Source organism: Nematolebias whitei, chromosome 9, assembly GCF_014905685.2.
Source record: "Nematolebias whitei isolate Nwh7 chromosome 9, NemWhi1, whole genome shotgun sequence".
Lineage (NCBI taxonomy): Eukaryota > Metazoa > Chordata > Actinopteri > Cyprinodontiformes > Rivulidae > Nematolebias > Nematolebias whitei.
The window spans coordinates 38435956-38460304 of NC_056506.1; the positions used below are offsets into that span (position 1 = coordinate 38435956).

Below are 24349 nucleotides of genomic sequence, written 5' to 3' on the forward strand. Positions count from 1 at the left end.
CATCGGTCAAAAATTGTGTTATGAATATGCAGAAAAAAAACGTATATAAGTCGATTCGGCATATAAGTCGCATGACTGACAAATCTATGCAACAAACTGTGACTTATACGCCAGAAAATACGGTAAATATTGTAGTACAGATTCATCTTCTCAGCACTAACATGAGCGGCTACACTTATTAAGAACATGATTACTGACATGGTAAATCTATTGAATAACTAAATAAATGTTGAACATAACATTTAGAAATATGCCCTTTAAATGAGTAAGAAAGGTTTTTTTTTTGTTTGTTTCAAGTGGCAGATGGTGCAGCGGGACAGATGTATGCAAGGCAAAGATTAAAAAAACAAGTCACTTCAAGGAAGAAAATCTGGTGAATGAGATATGGTATTGTTAAAAAAAAGAATGGACGTTAGAAATGATGAAATAGGTTACAGTAAAGGACAATGGTAGGAAGGTAGAAAAACAGGAATGGAAGTAGAAATGAAAGGAACAGTGAATGCAAAAAGATGGATGGTAAAGATGAAAGACAAGAAAGACAGAAAGAGGAAGTACATTAATGAATAAATGAATAATAAAGGAACACTTTGTGAAGTTCTATTATAAAGAGAGGTCATTGAGTCCACCGCCTTGTTCAATGACTGCCTTTGCGTACTGCTTGAAGACTCGGTCCATGTAAGTGCTCTGTCGTGGCCACAGGCCCTCCAGGAAACCAATGTGACCACCGTGACAGGTAATAAGCAAGGCCAGGTGAGGATTCTGCTTCACTGCCTCCACCGGAATGGCTGCAAACAAAAATAAGAAACAATTCCTGTTTTATTTGTGCTTTTGCCTCATAATGCTCAGTGAATGCATCAGTGAAAAAGAAAAAAGTCTGTTGCAGCAGATCAATGCTGCTGCACAATGCTAAGATGATTAACTCCCGATTGGCCACATTTATTACTGTAAGGCACATTGAGGAGAACAATGCTGCATTATGTTGGTAGTGCTGGTATGGGAACATATTTCACACTTAACACTGAATGCAGTCATTTAATTCCCTCTAAAACGTTCTTTCTTAGAACATTTGGAACACCTCAATTTAATGAGCACAGTACATTTTCCAAATATCTTTCTATGAGGATGTAATGCAACACTTTGGTCAATAAAACAGTTAAAGGATCCATATTCTATGGCCCAAATATTCTGCTCAACCTCAGAAAGTATTTCTAAATGCAACACAACGCAAAAGCAAACTAGAGAAATTATATTTTCTATGAAAATGCAGTTTGAATGCTGAATGACTTTGTTGATGAAGCTGAAATTGAGTTTTTTAAGCTAAAAGAAGCAGAACGCCAAAATCCAAAAAGAACAAATGTTAAGTAAAAGCAGCCGAAGGCTAGCTAATAGCTAAACATAGCAGAAAAGTAAGTGAAAACAAAAGTTTCCTTAAACAGATTTCAACGAGAAAAGTGTTTATGAATGAACCCGAAGAATCTCAATGTACAGTAGTCCCTCGCTACTTGGCGGTTCGTTTTTCATGGACTCGATCTATCGCAGTTTTGTTTAAGTACTGTACAGTACTGTACATGTACATAATATTTTCCTCCAAAAAATGTGCCGGCATGTTGTAGTTTTCTTTCATTAAGCCTTTACTCTTTTGCCAATCTAAAGAACTATGTTACCCAGAAGCCATCAGTTCACTTCCCAGAAGTCAACACTGCTCTTTCAACCACTGCTTGCTGCAAACGGAGGGAAAGTTTTGCAGTAAAGTCAGAAGTTCTGTAAGGATAAGTTCACAGGACTAGCAGGAAAGTCACAAGTATCTTCACTGCTGAGCAGCCGGGCTGCAGCTGATCCAGAATCAGTGTGACCCGGATCCTGGGAGTTGCAGATGACATACGGCTGCAGGGTTCAGTCAGGTTCTGGTCGTGTGGTGCTGGTCCGGACCGGGCCAGAGGTGGTGGACTAAATCCTGGGCAGCCCTGGAGCAGCAGCACACGCACATCAAGCTGGATGGGGCAGAGGGCTTCAGTCATGCTGTACCTGAACTTTTTCATCTATCGGGTCGGACCGGATCCGAGTCACTCCTGTACTGCAGAGCCTGGTAAATAACATTTTGTAGCTCCTGTACATATAAGTACTGTATGTTGTTAAAATTAGTAGGTTTAAGAGTTTAGAGGACTGATTTGTGAGCTTCATTGCTGCATGATAGGTCTGCAGAAACGAACCGAGTCGCAATAGAACAGAGTTGGACCGGAACCAGAGCTGTTGCTGTTCTGCAGAGCTAGTAACGTTAGTAACATACAGTACGTTGTTAAAATGATGTAGGTTTAAGAGTTTATAACATCCCAAAAGTGTGGAAAGGGTTTCTAAAGCCTTAATGTAAAGTTTACTGTACTTGAACTTAAACTTGAACTTGGACTACTGTATCCCTACTTCACGGTTTTTCACTTATTGCCGGGCTTCAGGGTACAGATCCACCACGATAAACAAGGGACTACTGTATTTCTATAAGAAAATATTTGTAAACAAAGTTTCCTATTTTGTTAAAAGAATAAACGAAAGACAACACACAGCACACATCCTAAATTTAATCATTCCATTTTGCATAGTACCAAAAACAATGAAACCACAATAAACTTTCTGAGAGCAGGAACCCACCGTGAGAAGGAGAAAAGACGTCATCAGCAGCGTTCAGACACAGCATTGGCACCTGCACAGACTCCAGCTTGTGAACAGGACTAGCGTCCCGGTAATAGTCATCGTTCGTGGGATAACCGAACATTATGGAGGTGAACCTTTCATCAAACTCTCGGATGGTCTTTGCCTGCGGGGACCCGTAAAATAATACATTAATTCAATCTGCTTTGAGATAATATTGTCAGTCAATGAAAATAATCCCTACCTTCATGACATGATCAATGTCATAACACTGTTCGAGCACCGGCCTGTGTCTTCAGAGGAGAAAATTGATACTGTCACTGACTGCTGTGATGTAAGCTGAGATATACATAACATCATTGTGAAAAGGGAAACTTTTTAGAAAAACTGTATATAGAGCATTTCAAAATAATTATATGAAAAATCTGTTTGTGAGCCGTGTTCTGCCAGCATGTAGGTGGATTTGTTAATCCCACTCTGGCCCTGGCTGACCTGTGCACAGAGGCTTGTAGGCAGCTGGTGAGGTAGGAGTTGAAAAGAAAACGGTCCAGAGGTTTTTCCAGCGATGCGGAGCACTCAAAGACATCCCAGCCTGCTGAGAAGACTATGACCCCTTTTAGACAGGTTTCCCGGCCCTTACGGCCCAAGTAGTTGGCCAGCATCATCCTGAATATGGAGAGAAGGACAGCTGAAGGGACGAGCGGGGAATCCATTTCAAACCAATCCCTCACTTCAGGGGATTAGTGTTGCGCAATGAAAAATCACACTGAACTGCTGGGACAGACTGACACTAAAATGATACTCGTGGAGTTGATTTTTATATCTGGTAACTGTAAAACGTAGCACTTTTTGAAAATTATCATTAGAATCTACTGAAATAGTTCCGTACCCTCCCATGGACACGCCAGCAGCCATGACTGGAGCAGCTCCACAGGCTTTCTGGATGTGCTCAATAACAGTCTCCAGGTCTTCTGTGTTGGCTGCGCAGTAAGTCCTCGGGGTCTGGGTAGGACAGCAAGACAGAATAATCAGATCAAAATTATAATCAAAATTCATTCAAGCTTTATTTATACAGGTTAGTCTCATTGAGTCACAAGGACTTATTTTCAAGAGAGACCTGTTTTAGACACACACAAAAAAAAAAACACAGATGAGGTGCACACAACAATAAACAATCATAAAAACATAAAATGAAAAGTAAATAAAAGTAGTGATATAAAACGAAACAAAAGCAATCTACATTATGAAATGGGGGTCAAATACTAAAAACTGGTACATGTCTGCATTGAGTTTTGCATTGAACTTAACACTTGATTAAAATCCCTTAGAGAAGTGAAAGTCGACAGCTTCATATATTTTTGTAAGGTGTTCCAGGATACAGGAGAGGAGTGGGAGAAGGCCCTTCTGCCTAGTTCAGTCTGTACTGATGGGACACTGCAGGTAATGGTGTCCTGAGAGCGCACACTGTAGTTGCACTGATAACGTGACATGTAGAGGGAGATATACAATACCTTGCGAAAGTATTCGGCCCCCTTGAACTTTTCAACCCTTTGCCACATTTCAGGCTTCAAACATAAAGATATAAAATTTTAATTTTTTGTGAAGAATCAACAACAAGTGGGACACAATTGTGAAGTGGAATGAAATTTATTGGATGTGTCAAACTTTTTTAACAAATAAAAAACTGAAAAGTGGGGCGTGCAATATTATTCGGTCCCTTTACTTTCAGTGCAGCAAACTCACTCCAGAAGTTCAGTGAGGATCTATGAATGATCCAATGTTGGCCCAAATGACTGATGATGATAAATAGAATCCACCTGTGTGTAATCAAGCCTCCGTATAAATGCACCTGCTCTGTGGTAGTCTCAGGGTTCTGTTCAAAGTGCAGAGAGCATCATGAAGACCAAGGAACACACCAAGCAGGTCCGAGATACTGTTGTGGAGAAGTTTAAAGCCGGATTTGGATACAAAAAGATTTCCCAAGCTTTAAACATCCCAAGGTGCAAGCAATCATATTGAAATGGAAGGAGTATCAGACCACTGCAAATCTACCAAGACCCGGCCGTCCCTCTAAACTTTCATCTGGAACAAGGAGAAGACTGATCAGAGATGCAGCCAAGAGGCCCATGATCACTCTGGATGAACTGCAGAGATCTGCAGCTGAGGTGGGAGAGTCTGTCCATAGGACAACAATCAGTCGTACACTGCACAAATCTGGCCTTTATGGAAGAGTGGCAAGAAGAAAGCCATTTCTCAAAGATATCCATAAAAAGTGTTGTTTAAAGTTTGTCACAAGCACCTGGGAGACGCACCAAACATGTGGAAGAAGGTGCTCTGGTCACATGAAACCAAAATCGAACTGTTTGGCCACAATGCAAAACGATATGTTTGACGTAAAAGCAACACAGCTCATCACCCTGAACACACCATCCCCACTGTCAAACATGGTGGTGGCAGCATCATGGTTTGGGCCTGCTTTTCGTCTGCAGGGACAGGGAAGATGGTCAGAATTGATGGGAAGATGGATGGGGCCAAATACAAGACCATTCTGGAAGAAAACCTGTTTGAGTCTGCAAGAGACCTGAGACTGGGACGGAGATTTATCTTCCAACAAAACAATGATCCAAAACATAAAGCCAAATCTACAATGGAATGGTTCACAAATAAACGTATCCAGGTGTTGGAATGGCCAAGTCAAAGTCCAGACCTGAATCCAATTGAGAATCTGTGGAAAGAGCTGAAGACTGCTGTTCACAAATGCTCTCCATCCAACCTCACTGAGTTTGAGCTGTTTTGCAAGAAAGAATGGGCAAGAATTTCAGTGTCTCCATGTGCAAAACTGATAGAGACATACCCCAAGAGACTTGCAGCTGGAATTGTAGCAAAAGGCGGCGCTACAAAGTATTAACGCAAGAGGGCCGAACAATATTGCACGCCCCACTTTTCAGTTTTTTATTTGTTAAAAAAGTTTGACACATCCAATAAATGTCATTCCACTTCACGATTGTGTCCCACTTGTTGATTCTTCACAAAAAATTAAAATGTTATATCTTTACGTTTGAAGCCTGAAATGTGGCAAAAGGTTGAAAAGTTCAAGGGGGCCGAATACTTTCGCAAGGCACTGTATGAAGACAGAAGACCAAGAAGTGATTTAAAGATGAACATGTACCAGTGACAGAGTCTGTGTGAAGTTAATGACGACCAGTTAACCAGTGACTACAGGGTGCAGTGATGGGTACGATAATTACGAATCTTAGTGCACCAGCGTCCAACATCTGCAGGGTGCTTGTAGGAGCATTCAAGTAAATAATGTCACCGTAGTCAATGAAGGGAGGGAAAGTAGCAGCTACAAGGCATTTCCTAACGTTCAGAGTTAAACAAGATCTATTTATGAAAAAGAAACCCAATTTTAATTACAATTTCTTTATCAAGTGTTCGACATGTGGCTTGAAAGAGAGATGTGCATTGACCAAGATTCCCAAGTATTTGTAAGAACTGACAAACTCAATAGGCACACCATTCGTAGATAAGCTGGAAGGATTGACAGCTGGTACCAACTTCTTGTTTGAAAACAACATCCCTTTGGTTTTATCAGCATTTAGCACCAGTTTGAGATTAAACAAATCTAAGTAGATTATGTCAAATGCAGACTGTTAAAGCTGGAAAACTTTAGCAATTGATTTAGATCCACAATAAGCAACTGTGTCGCCGGCATAGAAATGTAAGGATGCATCAGGAATGATCTGACCTACATTACTTATGTATATATTAAAGAGAATGGGTCCTAAGACTGAGCCTTGTGGTACACCATTGTTGACAGTTAAATAACTGGAATAAGCACCATTATGTTGAACACATTGCCTCAGATCTGTGAGAGGTAATTAGAAAACCTCTCAGATGAAAATGAAGCCCAAACAGGAATATACAGGCATCCCAGCCTAAATAACAGTGTTACATGGGCACACAGGTTCATTTGATGGTATTGATTGACACATTTTACAAAAAGTTCTGTGATGTTTCAATTGGGACCCTATTTTGTCCTTGCTTTTATGTGTAATCTATTGCACGGCATAAAAAAACTTTTGCACTGGATCCATACTGAGTGTGGCTGCCATGACTAGCATCACTAAATAACCCACCAAGAGCAACAGAGGGCAGGTACAGAAGATTAAAAATGTAGGGAACCAAGTCATGCTGAGCTGAGGCCTGTGGTACAAACGTAAGTAAATATTTGTGAACCTACGCCTTTCGCTGTAGCCTGTGTCTATATTTGATTGGAATGCCTTTTATTAGTTAAGTGGAGGATTTTTGACACCATCAGACTGAGTGGAGGAAGTTTTATAAGTTGTCCTTAACCCACTTGTTTCAGTGTGTTCTCATTCTTGTCTTCTATAATTTTAGAAGCTCTGCCTCTATGTGCTGCTGCTAAAATAAATATACATTTAATATGTGTCAAAAATTTGTTACAAACGATTCAGTTAGAATTCCTGTGACCTTGTTGTTTTGTAATTTCACTGATCACATTTCTTTAATTCTGCAAATGACAAGCTAAGACAGAGGGGATCAAAAGACAAGAAACAATCTGAGCTCATCAGCCACAAATACAAGGACTTGTACATTGCTGCACATGAGAGAACTGTTATATCACCCTGCTGCAGTTCAACAATAGCCCAAGGCAGGGAGGAACAGCTAGCGCAGTATTTATTCCAATCCAAGAGGCTTTTTTGGGGGGGGTCTCCAAGTATTTCACATTTAAATAAAAAGGGAAATGGAAGTCATGAAAGAGGACTCCCTGTAATATTTCCAGTTTTGTAAGTGAGACTAGTGCATATGTACTAGTACATACGTACATAATACATATTTTATTCGAGTCCATGGAATTAGCTGGTTGATTAACACAATTACACGGACCAGAGGGCAACGAAAGCAACTGTGTCCGAGCCTTATTTTCAACAATGGAACAAAAGGACATTTTGAAGCAAGTCTACAATATGAAAGCCTGCATCAAAGTGAAATGACTCAGGTGGAATGAGGGGCTGCAGTTGATTAAAAACTAAAATACACGAGTTGGGGAAAAAGAAAGTCTTAGTCTGCCTCGGACTGGCATGAGGTAATTACTAAAAGGAAATAGAACCAGCTCCTTTTTCATTTTTTTTTTATGGAAGATGGAACCAATATTTAAAAAGAGATTTCAACCCATGAATGTATAAAGTGGTAGAAATATGTAAAGTTGTGACTCTATGCATAAAAATATGTAAAAAGAAGACAAGAAGTACTTTTCAAGTTTCAAGAAAAAGTGAGTTCTTTCATAATACTATGTGCCATTTGTTGGACAAATAGCTGTTATTGTTTAGTTTAGTCATTTATTGCAATGATAAAAATGCTTTAAAGTGATAAAATATCTTTCAGTTCCAAACAGCTTTATCAATAAGAGCAGGTTACTTAATATTTAAAACAAGCCTGCTTGACTTGTCGGGACATATTTAACAAGGCACTTTCCCAGGATGGAGTTCAGCTTTTTAAAGCATCTAAATTAGGATTCAAGAAGAAGCTCAGCCCAGATAAATTCCTGCTTTTCTCTGCTCTGCAGACAAGTTAACACTTCACAGGAGCAGTGAAACTCACTCAGAGAAATCGAATAAATCCATTGTATAGCTAAAACTGGATAATAGGAGTAGATGATAAATTAGGCAACTATTCTACATGGAAATGCCAAATAATTTAAATGTTTTGACAACTAAAAACGGGGTAAAAAGCACAAAGAATGGTGTTTGCAGCAGGGAAATCCTGAACACAGAGGCTCATTTAAAAGCAAACAATGGAGGATATTCACTGTAACAGAACACAGAGGACTCAGTCATACGAGCGTACAATGTCTGAATTATCTGCATAAACTACAAATCTCAACTACGAGAGAGAATTCCTTCCTTACCCCCACCACCTGATGCAGCTTCAAGGTTACAGGGTCCATTTTCAAATGTAATACAGCTGAGTCAACAAATCTCTACATGTGACCTGCTGCACAACAGAGTTCAAATCAACCTGAACGGCACAGAACACTGTTTTAGTGTTTTTAACTTTTGAAGGCAAATTAAAAAAAGCAGCAGATTAGATACAGATTCAGATGTATATCAACAAAGAGGAACATTTGACTGATTGTGGACAACAAGTAACGGAGCGCGGCTGTACTTTGGATAAAACCTCCGTCTGGTAGCGATGGTGTAATGTGAACAAATCTGGGTGATGTTTAAGAAGAATGCGACTCAGTTCTGAAGCAGAAATGAGGACACACAGAGTAGTACACAGTGAGCACGCTCTGTGGAGTCACGGCCTGTTTTGTTCGTAAAGCGCACCTCCATGTAAAAGGACAAATAAAACCAGGCGTCAGAGTGGCACGTGCTTTTTGGTGAGGTCATCTTTCTGTTGATCTGCATCAGAATAAAGTATGTGCCTGCAAATTTAGCTCAGCAGTACAAAAACAAAACTCTGCTGTATTTCCTCTTCAGATGGGCTTTAAACGCATCGTTAAAAGGAGGCTTGTTCTGAGCTGCCGGACAACAGAGAAGGACAACTCTGGCACAAGGCTAAAAAAAATTTTAACAATCTCAAGCATTTATTTTAAACACCAAATCCCTTTCAAATACATGAAGGGAAATTAAAAAAAAAAAAAAAAAGTTGACTCTTACCAGTAGAGTTTCACCAGAAACCCCTCTGTTGTTGAACACGACACATCTGAAAAACAACAAAAAACCCCAAGTACAACGTTAAGCTTTTCAATTTCATATAGCAATACAAAGGATTATCAATAAATATTAAAACTAAGCATAAACAAGTACAGAAACTGCTGATATTTGGAGTTATTTTACTGACAGACCATATCTTCATGTAAATAAGGCTTGCTTCTGGTCAACATCTGTGGTTATTCTGGTAATACACCGTTCTGACATAAAATTTGAGAAAGTTGAAAATAGTGTTAATGTTAAGTCAGCATTTAGTCCAGGGGTGTCCAAAATGTGGCCCGGGGGCCATTTGTGGCTCTTTGAGTGATTTTGTTCGGCCCACATTTTGTAGTTTAAAAATGGCCTGTAGGCTTCAGAGATTGACACAGGTGTAGACAAATTTAATGCTGATCTTTTTTATATATAATTTTTAGGTTTAACAGCAAAACAGATAAAAAAAAAATCTCAAAATGAGCAATATTAAGTTTAATACACTCCTTTGGCAATAAATCAATAAAGTCAAATAAATTAAAAAAATTAATTATTAAAAGGTTATTGTTTAAGAAGCTTTAATGTTTTGGACTACAACTATTTAGAACATTTTCTTCACCAGAATTACTCAGTTTTGTCCTTTCTCCAAAACATTGTTTACGTTTTTATGCTGTGTTGTGTTTACGCTGATTAAAAAAAAAAAATCAGTAAAAATATGTATGCATTTTATAGTTTTTTTTTTTTTTTTTTTCAATTTTATTTAATGGTTTTTATTCACATTTTTGTGGCTTGTGGCTCCTTTCATTTTAAAAGTTTTGGCAGACATATGAAAATGTCTGAACACCCCTGATTTAGTCTATTGTTTTCCTGTTTAAAGTTCCATTTGTACATAAGTAGCCTGAGTCCTTTAAACAATTACAGAATTGTCAACAGAGACATAATATTTGTATACAGTATAGGTAGTCTTTTTGTACTTCAAATCTGCTATAAAAGACAGAAAAAAAAAACTTTAAATGTGTAAAATGTATGGCTCTAATAATGTGATTTGATGAAGTCATTATACAGGTTCAAATCTCACCAGAATAAATGAGACAAAAACAATATACACTGTAAAAGTGTGACAATTTTCTCAAATTTGACATGAAATATCCCAAAAATTGTCAAAGAACAATGTTTATATGACAAAAAAATTATAAAGTTGATGAGCTGTGCAAAGCATCACAGATGTGTGGGGGCAATCTGCATGTGCTGTAAAGCAAAAACATCAGCATCTCTTCTTCCATCTCACCATTCATCTATTAACTGTTTTAAACAGTGGAAATTGGCAGCGTTGCGCAGCGACACGGGGCGCTGGGCGGGAGGCGGGGGCAACAGTGGTGGAGTGCTTAAACATGCTCTGCAGCGTGGACATGGAAGCTGGTCGGGGCTAAGCTGCAAAGCTTGTCCGGGGATAAGCTGTAATTAATTAAGCTACACAGACAAGCGTGAGGGGTGGAAGATGCTGAGTTTGCCGGCTCTCTTCCAGTCATCCTAAATGTGGGTGAAAGGATGAGTGCAGACAACACAAAAAAAGGAAAAGTGCCTCCCTGTGCAACTTTTCAGGCTTGTGCATCACATCAAGAGCTGCTACTTAAACAAAAAACCGTAGCTGCCACGTTTGTTGGTGCACTCAACCTAAAACGACTTCATTCAAATGCACAGACGCTCTTTAAAACTCAATGTCAAGTTTTACATTGTGAGAGGTGAAATGTGTTTTTGACAAGACAAGAAATCCTTAATATAGACAGACATTTTTGGACAACATAAGGCACAATCAGTTTCAGTGTGTTGAATGTCTGTTCAGGGACAGATCGCAGTCAGCATATCTGCCGAGACCACCCACCTATAGCCCAGATCCCGGCTCTGTTGGACCATGTGCAGGATGTAGGACTCTCGGCTGGTGCCGGTCAGACCGGGGAGGAGGAGGACTGTGGGCCGGGTGGCAGGGTCGGGAAAAGCAAGGCTGTCATCGTTGTCAAACCAATCCACAGATATCTGTCCTCCATCTGCTGCCTTAATAAGCTCACTGAAAATAGGAGTGGGACACAGTTCAGCAATGTGGCTCTTTCTAAAACTGACTATACATATATATATATATATACCATATTTTCCGGCATATAAGGCACTCCGGAGTATAAGTCACATCAGTCAAAAAACGCATCATGAAGAGGATAAAAAAAAAATATAAGTCTCTTCAGCGAATATGTCACATTTATTATGCGTCACCACTGACCCGTCTTGTTTATGATACGTTTATTTTTTGGTTTAATTTCGCCTGGGCGGTGCCATCCATCCATCGCTGCCGGAGCCGCTAGCTCTCCAGCGTTCCTCCGCCTGCACAAGCTGAGTGAAGCGAGCTCGCACCGGAGGACTCGCTGTTGCAGTTCTTAGAAATTTAAAGGGTCAGTCAAAAATTGCATTTTGAATATGGGAGAAATAAACACATATACGTCGCTTTGGTGTATAAGTCACAAGACTGACAAATCTATGCAAAAAACTGCGACGTATACGTCGGAAGATCCGGTGTCCTTTGTCATCCACTTGCACACGCACACAAGCGCACACACAGAACAATAATGAAGATGGGAGATACTAGCAATTTAGACGAACAGGATTTAGATGCATAATTGCTGATTACTGTTAAAAACCTGATTCCACTTGGTGCACAGTTTAGGGATTCTGTTAAGTTCCAAGCAAAGTGATTACTTCATTGTATCCATCACAGTCTGCTACAAGGGAATTCGATACGCGCGCTCACTGACAGCTGCCTCACGATCGCCTTTTTACTAGACTTTGCAGCACACAGCCAGTTAAGCTAAAGACGAGGGCACTGCACCAGTGGGTTCTTAAGGTCATCAATTTTTGCGCTATACAGCTGTAGTGTAGGCGATGAGATCGCTCAGTCCTGGCACTGGTGCCTTTTAAAACCTGCAGAACACATAAAGCCACACATAAGGCTGCCGGTGAGCCAGCTAGGCCCGGCTCGTGGTAAAAACGTCCGCATGAAATTACAGAGCAGCCATGAAATATACACCTGAAACGAAGGGCTGTAAAGTCTAGGACTGATGCAGAGCAACACAGGGTGGGAGGGGGCGTGATGCTAGTCCTCTCATCGGACAACAAGGTGAGTGAAATTTCACCCAAACAGCCTGCGACAAAATAGTTTTCCCTTTATCTGCCTTTGGGTCAACCTTGGGCAACTCCGTTAATGGGGGAGGCGAGGGGAGGGGTCCAGTTGTCCCCAAAGGAAATTTCATTTGGAGTACAGTGAATGTGATCATCAGTCTTAGCGGGTTAGAAAGGATCTGTGTAATATGGGAATGCTTGTCACCGTGACAAAGGAGACACTCAAAAGCAGGAGTGTGAATGTCCTTGGGTCAGACACCGATCAAATGTTTTCTGAAATACAGTAGTCCCTCGTTGCTTCGCGGTTCGTTTATCGCGGACTCACTCTATCGCGGTTTTTCAAAATAAGATTGGACATGACACACAATTGGCTGACTGATGGATGAGCCGCACGATCGGCATGGAATTTTTATTTTAAATGAATTATTTTAAATCATGTAGCACCTGCTGCACCTTTGTGCAGCCCACAGCTGCAGGAGAAGCTTCCTCCTGCAGCTGTGGGCTGATCTACGTGCAGAGCGGAGAAGTGGGCGTGGCCGAGAGCGCTTGCAGGTGGTGAGGCAGAGAGCTGAGTTCATGACATTCTGTGCTTTTTTAGAGCGTTTAGAGTTTAGAAAGACTGTTTAGAATTTTGCAAGAGTGTGGGAAGGGTTAAAAACACCTTTATATATTTATATATATAGTTATATATGTAAATACTAAAATAAACTACTACTTACTACTTTACTACTACAATCCCTACTTCGCGGTTTTTCACTGATCGCGAGGCTTCAGAGTACGGATCCCCACGCGATAAATGAGGGACTACTGCATAGAAATTAAAAACCTCAACAGATTTCAACAAAACAACAACAACAAAAAAATGTAGGTTTAATTTACCAAAGTCCATGCTCAATAATCCAGGTATAAAATCCAACAATGTTCAGTCAGGCCATCTGACAGGTGCAGCCTTCCGGATGGAGGATGAAACATCTCAGCACTAAAAAAGACCTGACTGAACAGTGTTAGGTTTAATTTAATTCTCACCTCATAAATATACAAACAAATATTAAGTATAAAACAGATGATAGCTCTAAACAGATTACAGCTGCCCGGTTACAGCCTGGTTAGAGCAGTCGTCCACTAATGCGAGAGTTGCGGGTTCAATTCCACCAGCAGTCACATGCTGAAGTGTCCCTGGGCAAGACACTGAACTCCTCGTTGCCTCTGACGTGTCCCATCAGTGTATGAATGTGATAAAGCACTGTTTATTCTTTGTATAGATACAGTAAAGTGCTGTATGAAATGAGGGCACAGATTGTGTTGTAAAGCACTTTGAGTTTCTTGATAAGATAGAAAGGTGCTATATAAGTACAATCCATTTACCGTTATAAAAAAGATGTGGACCTATTCAAAGAACTAAAATTAATTAGTCATAACTGTGTGGTGATAAACCAGCCACTAGGGAGCACAAGCCAGTGTTGTGCCGGTCCGAAGCCCGGGTAAATGGTAAGTGTTGTGTCAGGAAGGGCATCTGACGTAAAACACTTTTGCCTAAACTATAATGCAAGTTCATCAAAGCAAAACCATACCGGATCGGTCGAGGCCCGGGTTAACAATGACCGCCACCAGTGCTGTTGACAAACAGGGTGTTGGTGAAAATTGTGCTACTGTTAGTCAAAGACTTCGAGGAGGGAAACGTGTCAGGAGACAGAGGAAGAAGAGGAAAGTCAAGAATGTAGGACTGAGGGTTGCAACTCTAAATGTGGGGACAATGACAGGCAAAGAGAGCTGGCTGACATTCATTCAACCTTTATTTAGACATGATGCAGAGAAGGAAGGTAGATGCTTTATGTATCCAAGAGACCAAGTGGAAGGGCAACAAGGCTTGAAGCATTGGAGCAGGGTTCAAACTGTTTTACCATGGTGTGGATAGAAAGAGAAATGGAGTAGGGGTGGTCCTGAAGGAGGAGTTGGCAGAGAATGTAGTAGAGGTGAAAAGAGTGTCAGATAGAACGATGTGCCTGACAGCGCCAAGACAGAACAACCTCACCACAACTGCGTGGTGATAATATATTTATATAATATGTATAACATATGTGTCCTAATTAAATCTCATCTGATGGCTGAATCCCATAACGCAAATCACAAAATATCGCTTTTGATTCTGAATTTTTAGGTTCAAGTAGGAACAAGACTATGACAGCAGAAAGGAACTGGTGATCAAATTCTGTATAATGTAATTATAAAAATAGTGGACAGATGTGTCAAAATTCCAAATGTTTCTTGATTTGTGTCTGTAAAATGACATGGACTACGTAAAAGAATAAGTAAATTATCCGCTGGGTGGGGGGATCTTGGAGGACTATGTAGCATGTGAGGACTTACTTTCTATAGACGACTCCAGGTTTGGCGGTGACAAAGGGCCTCAGCAGGGTCTGGATGCGGCTCTCCCAGCACCAGAAGGTGGGGTAGTAGGTCTCTGACACCACTGGACATTGCTCCTTTAGAAAGTGGTAGAACTTCTTACCTCCAGATACAAGCTGAGGTTTCTGGAAAACAAAAAGTTTATATTTACACAGAAGAATTCTTTATTACTACTCATTTATTCTGACAAAAGCCACCTTTCAGAGTCTTAAACTATTTTTTATGATGAGAAAGGACAGAGTTAAAGCTATTTCTTATTACTGTGGTTAACAATGCTAAAGTTTTAAAGCAAAAATGGCATGTTGTGAGCATATAGGAATGATGCTCAGTTCCTATAATAACACATTTTAGCTTAACGTCTGAAAAAATAATCCATTTGGCTGTGGTAGCCATCTTGAATGGGGCTGACTCTAAACGTTAATCCTAATTAGTTGTGAATCGACAAATTATATTCTAAAAGTGACAATAAAATCCATCCACTGGCTCTTGAAATATTTTGCTAACACTCCAGACAAGTGAACACGCGCATAGAGGCAAAAACATTACAATTTTTGTCTTTCATGGTGCACAATAAATACATAGAGCGTGCCATTTTAGATCAAATATGAAATAATCTAAACAATTTTCCCGCCAACTACTTTATTTTCTTCACTCAGTTTTATGTCAATGTGGTGAAAACTATGAAAATGTGTGAAAGTGACATCATTTTTACTCCGTTATCTAAACGAACATTTGATCATAGACATAAAAGTTGGATTTAAAACGCTCATAGATGACAAGAATAAATATGTATATTTGCAACAAAACATGCCTAATTTGGACTTTTAGTTGCTGAAATGTTGCTTTTTAAATAATTACATGTGCTCACGCCTCTATAGCCTGGAGGGTGAACTTGTTACATTAAAAAATAAACTCATATGTGAGCAAACATCATGTTTATTGTGGTATTAATTGAACTTATTGAGTCAAAGACGGCGTGTGTTACATAAGCGCCCGGAAGCGGAATAATGCCGGCGCTTCTTGCAAACTGTTCACGTTGGCCTATCTAAGGCACCAAGACAAAACCTGGAAATCTGAGCTGTTCTTTGATGTTTATGATGATTTTAAAGATAATATTTCGTGATTAAAGAGGATGTCTCGCCTCCACACGTGCACAGAGGCAGCTCACCGCGCGGATGCAAACCTAACCCGAATCCTCCATCACTGACCGGTCGGCTGTCATCACTCCCCGGTGGCTCCTCAGCAACAAACCCACGCTGTGTTATTGTATTTTATTAATTTATAACTCAGTGCTGAAGCTTATAGCGCCGAACAGTCCTCCTCAAAATGAACGCTAACTTACCTTGGCGACAGAAATCAAATAATAGCAGGTGTAAGCTGCGCTAAAGCCCAGCACCAGAGACAGCCCCACTCCCGAACCGAACAGTCCAACTTTCACTTGGTTTTCCAAATAGTGTGACAGGTCCCTCGTCAAAATGTTGAAGTTAAAGTCCAGCGAGATCATTGCAAGGTCCCTGTTGTCTCGAGTAGGGCAAGGACACCGGCCAGGCTCGGTTTGAGATCCGCTATGTGAGCCAACTATGAAGGAGATCGTCAAGGGGACCTGGTGTGAGTTACATGTCCGGACGGCAGGGGGCGCTGTTTCACCAGCTGAAGCCGCCCTGAAGGACTCTGTCGCCCCCTGCCGTCCACAGCGCTGTAGTGCACAAAGGTTATATTGAGCACAAGCCCTCTAATCAGTGGACTGACAGGTTTAAAATGTAAATAAAATCAAATAAAACAAGCATTATTTAACATCATCACCATCGGAATAAAAATATGTGACAAAATTGATTAAAAATAATAACTAATATTTAAGCCAAGGAATGCCCCTGTGGGTACAAACTCTCATTGTAATAATTTAATTAACGTAAATGATCAAGTCCTTGAGACCGCAAAGCAGATTTATAACCTAATGAGAACCCCGAAGAATACAATTTCACAGATGGACTTCTATAATTTATTTAGGACGATCGTTTTAAGAAGTCCAGTCAAGTCAAATTTCTTTATAAAGCACATTTAAAATCAACAGTTGTTGAACAATAAAAAACAATGGCAGTTTTTTTTTTTTTTTTTTTTTTTTTTGCCAACAGTGCTGAACAATAAAAAAATAATGGCATTAATTAAAAGAAAAAAAGCAATAAAACATAAAACAATAAAATACTAAAACAACTCACACTGGGCTAAAAGTCAGTGAAAGTATATGTGCTTTTAAGAGATTTAAAAACAGGAGGTGAAGTGGCCTGTCTAATCTTAGGTGGCAGGTTATTACAAAGTTTAGGGGCCACGACTGAAAAAGCCAGATCTCCTCTGGGCTTCAAACTGTGTTTTGGTGTAACCAAAATCAACTGATCAGATGATCTTAGCAACTGAGACAGATCATATGGTTGAGAGAGATATGGTGCAAGACCATTTAGGCATTTAACGGTCAACAAGATAATTTTAAAATCTATTCTGTGACATACAGGAAGCCAGTGAAGGGAGGATAAAACTGGTGAAATATGCTCAAACCTACAAATTCCTATTAAGACCCAGGCTGCAGCATTTTGAACGAGCTGGAGATGTGAAAGGGAGACCTGACTGACCCCAACATACAACAATAATAAGAAAATAAGATCTGCTTGGTCATGAAACATTTTCCCCAGATACTCAATAGCAGGCTAAACTAATCCAGACTATTTGGGGATTTGCGTAATTTAAAGTAATTTCATTTAACAAATTAATTTTATTTTTAAAAGTATATATTTTGGTGTACATTTTTATGTTATAAAGGCAAAACAAGTTGTGCAGTAGAGGAATAAATATACTGTCAATGACACAAAACATAAATAAATTCAACTGTTAGTATTACACAGAAAGGGTTGGTTTCACCTAACGTTATCATTATTTTATTTATTAATCTTGTTTATAGCTTTTATGACAATGGTCTTGTTACAGCAAACCAATCTGTTCAAACAAAATAATTTTAATGTGAATTTTAAATTCTGTAATTAAATTAAGTCAGCAGATATGACAATGCAAAATATAAACATTTTAAAATATGTTCATTACAATTTACATTTATTATGTTTATTATTATATTGTAATAGACAAGTAAGCAAATTGATGAAATTTTGAACATTGCTGTTGTGTTTGTGATTTCATTTTCCTTTTAAGGGTTTCACTTTACACCAACTCACTGGCCTCAGAAACAATTTGATGATGCCACAGTAAATATAATGCTGACAACACATTTGTCACCTTTTTTGACATATTTTGGAAGTTTGTACCTGTGTCCGCCCAATAAGTGCATTTGAGCACGTCTTGCTATACATCTTAAGATTAAAACAGTTTCATACGAATCCCTAAACATAGCTAAATTTATTTCCACATCAAACAGATGCACTAGCAGACAGTGATTTGCAGGCGCACATGCGCAGTAAAGGTCCGGCCTTTTGTCTTCGGACTTCATCGTGCATCATCGTTCATTTCCGTAGCTAGTTGTTGCTCGTCTGAGGTTTGAACGATGATTGAATATAATGGCGACCCGTTTTCTCTGACTTGAGCCCATGGAGCAATCTTGGACTGACAAAAGGAACCCTTTGGATGCTTTGTCTTGCACTTTCGAAAGCAGCATTAAAGAAAACCAGCCACGAAACGGAGTTCATTCGCTCTCCGCCACAAAGGGGGAGCCTGGAGAAAATTTCTACTGCTACCGTTGCTATCGCTAGCAGTTGTTCGTGCTAGCTTGCTAAGTTGAAGAGGGGACATTCTTGTGTGGAAACTGAGAAGAAAAACGGCCACCTTGCTAAAAACCGAGATTGGTGCATGTTATAAACGCGTCTACTCTATAGTCTTTTTTGATATACTTTTTTTTCTCTCAGGGGCTACCATTAGTGAGCACCGACTTGTTGTTTGCGTTAGCTTCTAGTTTTTGGAAGAGGCTTGAGCAGGCACCCAAGCAGGGATTGTTCTAGTTTCCTTCTTGTTTGGACTTGCTCTCGTTTAATAGGAAAACTGCCAACCAGCGCAACGATAGCTTGCTAGCAAAGTGTGCTAGCTTGCTTATTTAAGGATTTTTTTTTTTTTTAGGTTTTTACGTGATCCCTTTTTCTTTGCAAATGACTACCGGCAGGAACAACCGGGCGATGATGGAAGGAGTTGGAGCCAGAGTGGTCCGGGGACCCGACTGGAAGTGGGGGAAGCAGGACGGTGGAGAGGGACATGTTGGCACGGTTAGGAGTTTTGAAAGTCCAGAGGAGGTGGTGGTTGTGTGGGATAACGGGACAGCTGCCAACTATCGTTGTTCTGGAGCTTATGACATACGGATATTAGACAGTGCTCCTACAGGTAACTCCTATTTTACGTCAATCCATTTGTTTTTGAAGTTGTTTTATACGAACTCTTTCAGGCACACTTCTGCTGAAAGAATTGCCAGTGGAACACGGAAGTTGTTTGTGAGCAGCGTGAATATATTCTCAGATGACGTCAAGCTGTTGTATTCTGAAACAATCGTTTAGTTGGTTGTAAACAAACGCACAAAACAAAAAGAGGAAGACAAAGTCCCTGCTTTCTTCATATGGTTGGAATTAAAATTGACAACTTGTGACCTTTCTAATCTTAAACTTGGAAGTTGTGCACAGAATGCAAGTTGTGTTTTCACAGTCAGTGACGTAAATGCCAATCCCACTCAGGTATCAAGCATGATGGAACCATGTGTGACACCTGTCGACAACAGCCCATCATAGGTATTCGCTGGAAATGTGCAGAGTGCACCAATTATGACCTCTGCACAACCTGTTACCATGGAGACAAGCATCATTTAAGACACCGTTTCTACAGGATCACCACTCCAGGCAGTGAAAGGTTGGTTCACTTGGCATTAGCCATCCATTGTGCAAGAATGCCCATCACTTATACAGTAATTAAAAGGAAACAAGTCACTGCACTAATTTCATACATGGTTTGTCCTTTTACACGTCTATTGACTTTTTTTTAACCTTATATAAATTTGTGATATCCAAGAAGCCTTTTGCACTGTGTGCATAGGAGATGGACGGACCATATCTGTATGCACCCAGCTTTCAGTTGCCAAGCAACTGTTCGGTCTTATTTTAAGATTCACCAACACCTTTCTTAAATATATCAGTGCAGAGCTTTTCAATAACATCTCGTTTTTTTAAGCTAATTTTTCCTCTTTTTGCATTTGTATTTATGCCTTTTTGAAGCTTATGAGCAACCATCTTTTGACCACTTTCTCACTGGTACGTCTGAGTGAGGGTTAAGTCTCTTTCATAAAACACTTTTGCAAAATGGCTGCAAAAACCAGTATGTTTTTATGTTTACTCTGGTTGTTCGTAAATCACGGATGGAGCTAACCATGTCCTGCATAGATGTGGGTTTTCAGAAATGAAGCAAGCATCACAGAACTCAGCTCTGCGTTAGTGTTGTTTTCAAAACATAAGTTCAGCAATTGTTTTTGGATTTTATTTTTTTTAACTAATTATGAAGTTGCTGTGCATCTTTGTCGATCTTCCCTCGGTAATAAATGTGTTGTTATTTAATCCCACAACCGAGTGGTCACACAAGACCATATGTCATCACTACATCCATTGAGCTTCAAAACTAGTTTACCTTTTTACATGTCGATTGTTTCGACTCTGTCACTATCTCGTTATGTGACACTAAAGCGCATCAGGTATGGATAGGTTTCAAATCCCCTCGCCACCTTGGTCTATTCAAAAATCACCCCGAGGTGGCCAGATGGCACCTTAAGTCCTGTCTTGATGTGTTTTGTGAAATAAATTTTAGTAAATGCCATATGTTTTATACTCAACTTCACATACTACACAAGGACAGTAAAAAATATAATTTAAAAAAGTTTTGATTAATTAATTGTTGTATTTTTTGTGGTTTGATTGATGCAATTTATTTGACAACATGGGTGATCATGGCTGACAATGACAGGATAAAGACAGTTCATTGCTGAAGCAATCAAGTTAATTACGGTTTAACATTTGTTGACCAAAACTTTTTTTTTTTTGGGGGTCAGTGGCTTTGATTGTCAAGGAGCCATAGCCAGAATAATTTCTCAAATATTGTTTGTGTATAATCTTAAGATTAGTAACTTTAAACTGTAGGAACTGTTTGTTGTATCCTCAGACTATAGTTGTCTATAAAATTCTGTGCTGCTGCGAAACAGTTGCTGTGTAAACGTTCAATAAATCATCTTGTCTGAGACTGAAGCATCAAGAAAATTCTTAAAACAAGCAATACCATTTGCATGTAAAACATACATGTAGAACAAAGGCACATTTGCATAAAACACAATGGCTGCAGCTGCTCCTTTTTTGGGTCGTGTTTTTTTCCTAAACAGGAAGATTTCTTCTTAGTTTCTGTTAAACTTGAACAAAACAAGAAACGATACTAAATCTGGGCTTAAGATTGATATGAAAACAAAATGTAAGTGGCAAGTCAAGATAAGATATATCTGGCAAAAGTTAACTCTTTGCACTTTACAAAACAATTTTGAAAGATATGGATATGTCTTTGGAAATTATTATTGTGCTGTTGTGAAATTTGGACAAGAAGTTATCAGCCTGTGGTTTTACTGTTTTGCAGATAATTCCTAAAACTATAATCTGCTACAGGCATCCGTATACAGAAAATAGAAGACATTATTTGTTGTTTCTATTTAAGCTTGGTGGTCTGTGGTTGCGTCTTGAAGGGCATCCGGCGTAAAAACTGTTGCCAAGTCTTCTACGTGTCAGACGAAAGGAGAAAAGAAAACTGTTGCTGCACTGATCTTTTATAAGAACAATCAAAAAGGAATAAAGCAGCCAAAATCAGACTTTGGATCTTTGGAGTTTTGCTCACTCACTAAATTGCATAACTAGAGTTTTGTTGTAAATTTGCTTATATAATTTGTACTATAATAGCTGTGTTTACTTCATGTTTTTTTTAAGTAAACATAATTTATTAAATAACACACAGGGCCCAACAGCAGACGGCCTTTTTTTTTTTTTTACTGACTACATTTTAGTTTCCCCTGAGACAGACGTTGTATAATGCACAATGGGTGTTGGTAGTTTCCTCAGCTCACCCTGCTCCTGCAGCTTGAGGGGGTGTTTGGTTACGAACTGTTGAAAATAGATTGGTTTGCAATTGCAACCTGTTTGCACAGGCTAGACCCACACAGTCGTGCTGCAGTGTCTGCCATGGCTCACATTGCTCAAGTTTTGTTGGTCATTATTGTAACTAGCAACTCTGATTTCCTCTCCCATCCCTAGAGATAGAAACTGAAATAAATTACCTCTTTTAATAAAACACCTTGATGCAGTCCTTATTGAGTTTCATGCAAGCAGTTTAATTTCCACTTTTAAAAATGCTTGTTTCTTTTTGTGAATATTTGATCTGAGCAGAGTACTTTTGGAGTCACGTCGCAAGTCAAAGAAAATCACAGCCAGAGGGATCTTCGCTGGCGGCCGGGTTGTGAGAGGAGTAGACTGGCAATGGGAGGACCAGGATGGAGGCAATGGGAGGAGAGGAAAAGTAAGACATTAAACAGATAAAGGGAGCTTCTATTAGTGCTCTTTTTATTATTTTTATTAGTCAGTATTCTGTTTTATGAACTATAATATTGCCGTATATACTTGCCTGTTTTAGTAGTTCTTATAATCATTTTTTTAATCAGTAGAGTGTACATTGGTGCTTAAAAGTTTGTGAATCCTTTTTTATATTTCTGCATAAATATAACCTAAAACATCATCAGATTTTCACACAAGTCCTAATAGTAGATAAAGAGAACCCAATTAAACAAATGAGACAAAATATTATACTTGATCATTTATTTATTAAGGAAAATGATCCAATATTACAGTGTTTCCCCAACCATTGTTCAAGGAAGGTGCCCCACCCTGTCAACAGAACCAATCGCCCCGCCTACCAAATCCCCTACACACACACAGCTCTGCCACTTCCGGATGGGGAGCAGAGATTGTAGCAGCTCAGCTCTACAATCTTCATGTTCCAAAACATGAACTTTATTCTTCTTGAACCATTCTTTGGTAGAACCACTTGTGTGCTCATTGTTTTGCTAGATGACCCACCTTCTCTTGAGAGTCAGTTCATGGACAGATGTCCTGACATTTCCCTTTACAATTATCTGATATAATTCAGAATTCATTGTTCCATCAATGACAGTGAGTCGTCGTAGCCCAGATGCAGCACAACAGGCCCAAACCATGATACTACCACCTCTGTGTTTCACAGATGTGATAAGGTTTTTATGCAGGAATGCTGACTTTTCTTTTCTCCGAACATGACACTTTTCATTTAAAACAAAGTTCTATTTTGGTCTCATCCGTCCACAAAACATTCTTCCAACAGCTTTCTGGCTTGTCCACGTGATCTTTGGCAAACTGCAGATGAGCAACAATTTTCTTTTTGGAAAGCAGTGGCTTTCTCCTTCAACTCTGCCTTGCACACCATCGTTGTTCAGTGTTCTCCTGATGGTGGACTCATAAACATTAACGTCAGTCAATGTGAGAGAGACCTTCAGTTGTTAGAAGTTACCCTGGGGTTCTTTGTGACCTTGCCACCTATTACACATTCATTTAAAACAATAAATTATCATTTGGTAGAGCTGCCACCTCTCAGTGAGAAGGTTGCCGGATCCAGTCCTGGCTGGGGACCTTCCTGGGTAGAGTTTGCATGTTCTCTCCATGCATGCGTGGGTTTTCTCCAGGTACTCCAGTTTCCTCCCACAGACCAGAAACATGCATGTTAGGCTGATTGATAACTCTAAATTGTCCCTAGGTGTGAGTGAGAGAGTGAATGGTTGTTTGTCTCTGTGCTGGACTTGTGAGCTGTCCGCAGGTGTCCCCGGCCTCTCGCACAGTGACTGCTGGATATTTGCACTGTGACCCCATGACCCCAAAAAAAGGAAGAAGCGAGTAAATATGATGGATCATTTTCCAAAATAAATAAATGAACAAGTATAATATTTTGTCTCATTTGTTTAACTGGGTTCTCTTTATCTATTTTTAAGACTTGTGTGAAAGTCTGATGTTTTAGGACATATTTATGCAGAAATATAGAAAATTCTAAAGGGTTCACAAACTTTCAAACACCACTGTAGATGTGGTCACTTAATTGTCAGCTACAGACAGGACATTGATGTTGAGAATAGTGTGTTTGAAAGAAACATTTGTAACATTAAAAATAAACACAAATGCCCCGTTTTATACCAAAATGAGAATTTGTTAGACAGATATTGTTACTATAGTGTTTAAATTAAAATAATGTAGTTTTTTTTTAAACAAAATTTTAAATTTGGTAATATGAGCCTTCAAGAGGGGACTCAATGTGAAAACAGGCTTGGTAAGGAAAAATTAAACTTTCACCCC

General features: G+C 39.4%; 2 protein-coding genes across 3 annotated transcripts in view; one reads left to right on the top strand and one right to left on the bottom strand.

Annotated features, from left to right (window-relative positions):
- Window positions 1–569: 569 nt before the first annotated feature.
- abhd3 (abhydrolase domain containing 3, phospholipase) lies at window positions 570–16433 on the bottom strand. Of its 2 annotated transcripts, XM_037681784.1 has the most exons (9): window positions 16267–16433; window positions 14886–15049; window positions 11236–11418; window positions 9330–9375; window positions 3533–3645; window positions 3136–3309; window positions 2888–2936; window positions 2644–2809; window positions 570–785 (listed from the first exon to the last, which is right to left on the bottom strand). In XM_037681784.1, exons 1-9 carry the CDS (start codon window positions 16426–16428, stop codon window positions 601–603), a joined length of 1242 nt encoding a protein of 413 aa, XP_037537712.1. In that variant the 5' UTR covers window positions 16429–16433; the 3' UTR covers window positions 570–600. The 2 variants fall into 2 exon arrangements, with proteins under 2 accessions (XP_037537712.1, XP_037537713.1); XM_037681785.1 differs by lacking the exons at window positions 3533–3645; window positions 9330–9375.
- Window positions 16434–18447: 2014 nt separating this feature from the next.
- mib1 (MIB E3 ubiquitin protein ligase 1) overlaps window positions 18448–24349 on the top strand; it is a 52262-nt gene continuing 46360 nt past the window's right edge. The window contains exons 1-3 of the mRNA XM_037682325.1: window positions 18448–19292; window positions 19637–19808; window positions 22364–22493. Coding sequence (XP_037538253.1) covers window positions 19064–19292; window positions 19637–19808; window positions 22364–22493 — 531 coding nt within the window. The 5' untranslated portion in view covers window positions 18448–19063. The remainder of the gene's footprint in view (window positions 19293–19636; window positions 19809–22363; window positions 22494–24349) is intronic.

Bases quoted from the DNA above. Each gene is read 5' to 3' on its own strand.
- abhd3 (XM_037681784.1), bottom strand. From the start codon at position 16,428: ATGATCTCGCTGGACTTTAACTTCAACATTTTGACGAGGGACCTGTCA. The intron at 11,419-14,885 runs GTAAGTCCTCAC...TCCTATTTTCAG, and splicing joins CCTGGAGTCGTCTATAGAAA to TGAGCTTATTAAGGCAGCAG. The intron at 2,810-2,887 runs GTAGGGATTATT...GGGTCCCCGCAG, and splicing joins ACATTGATCATGTCATGAAG to GCAAAGACCATCCGAGAGTT.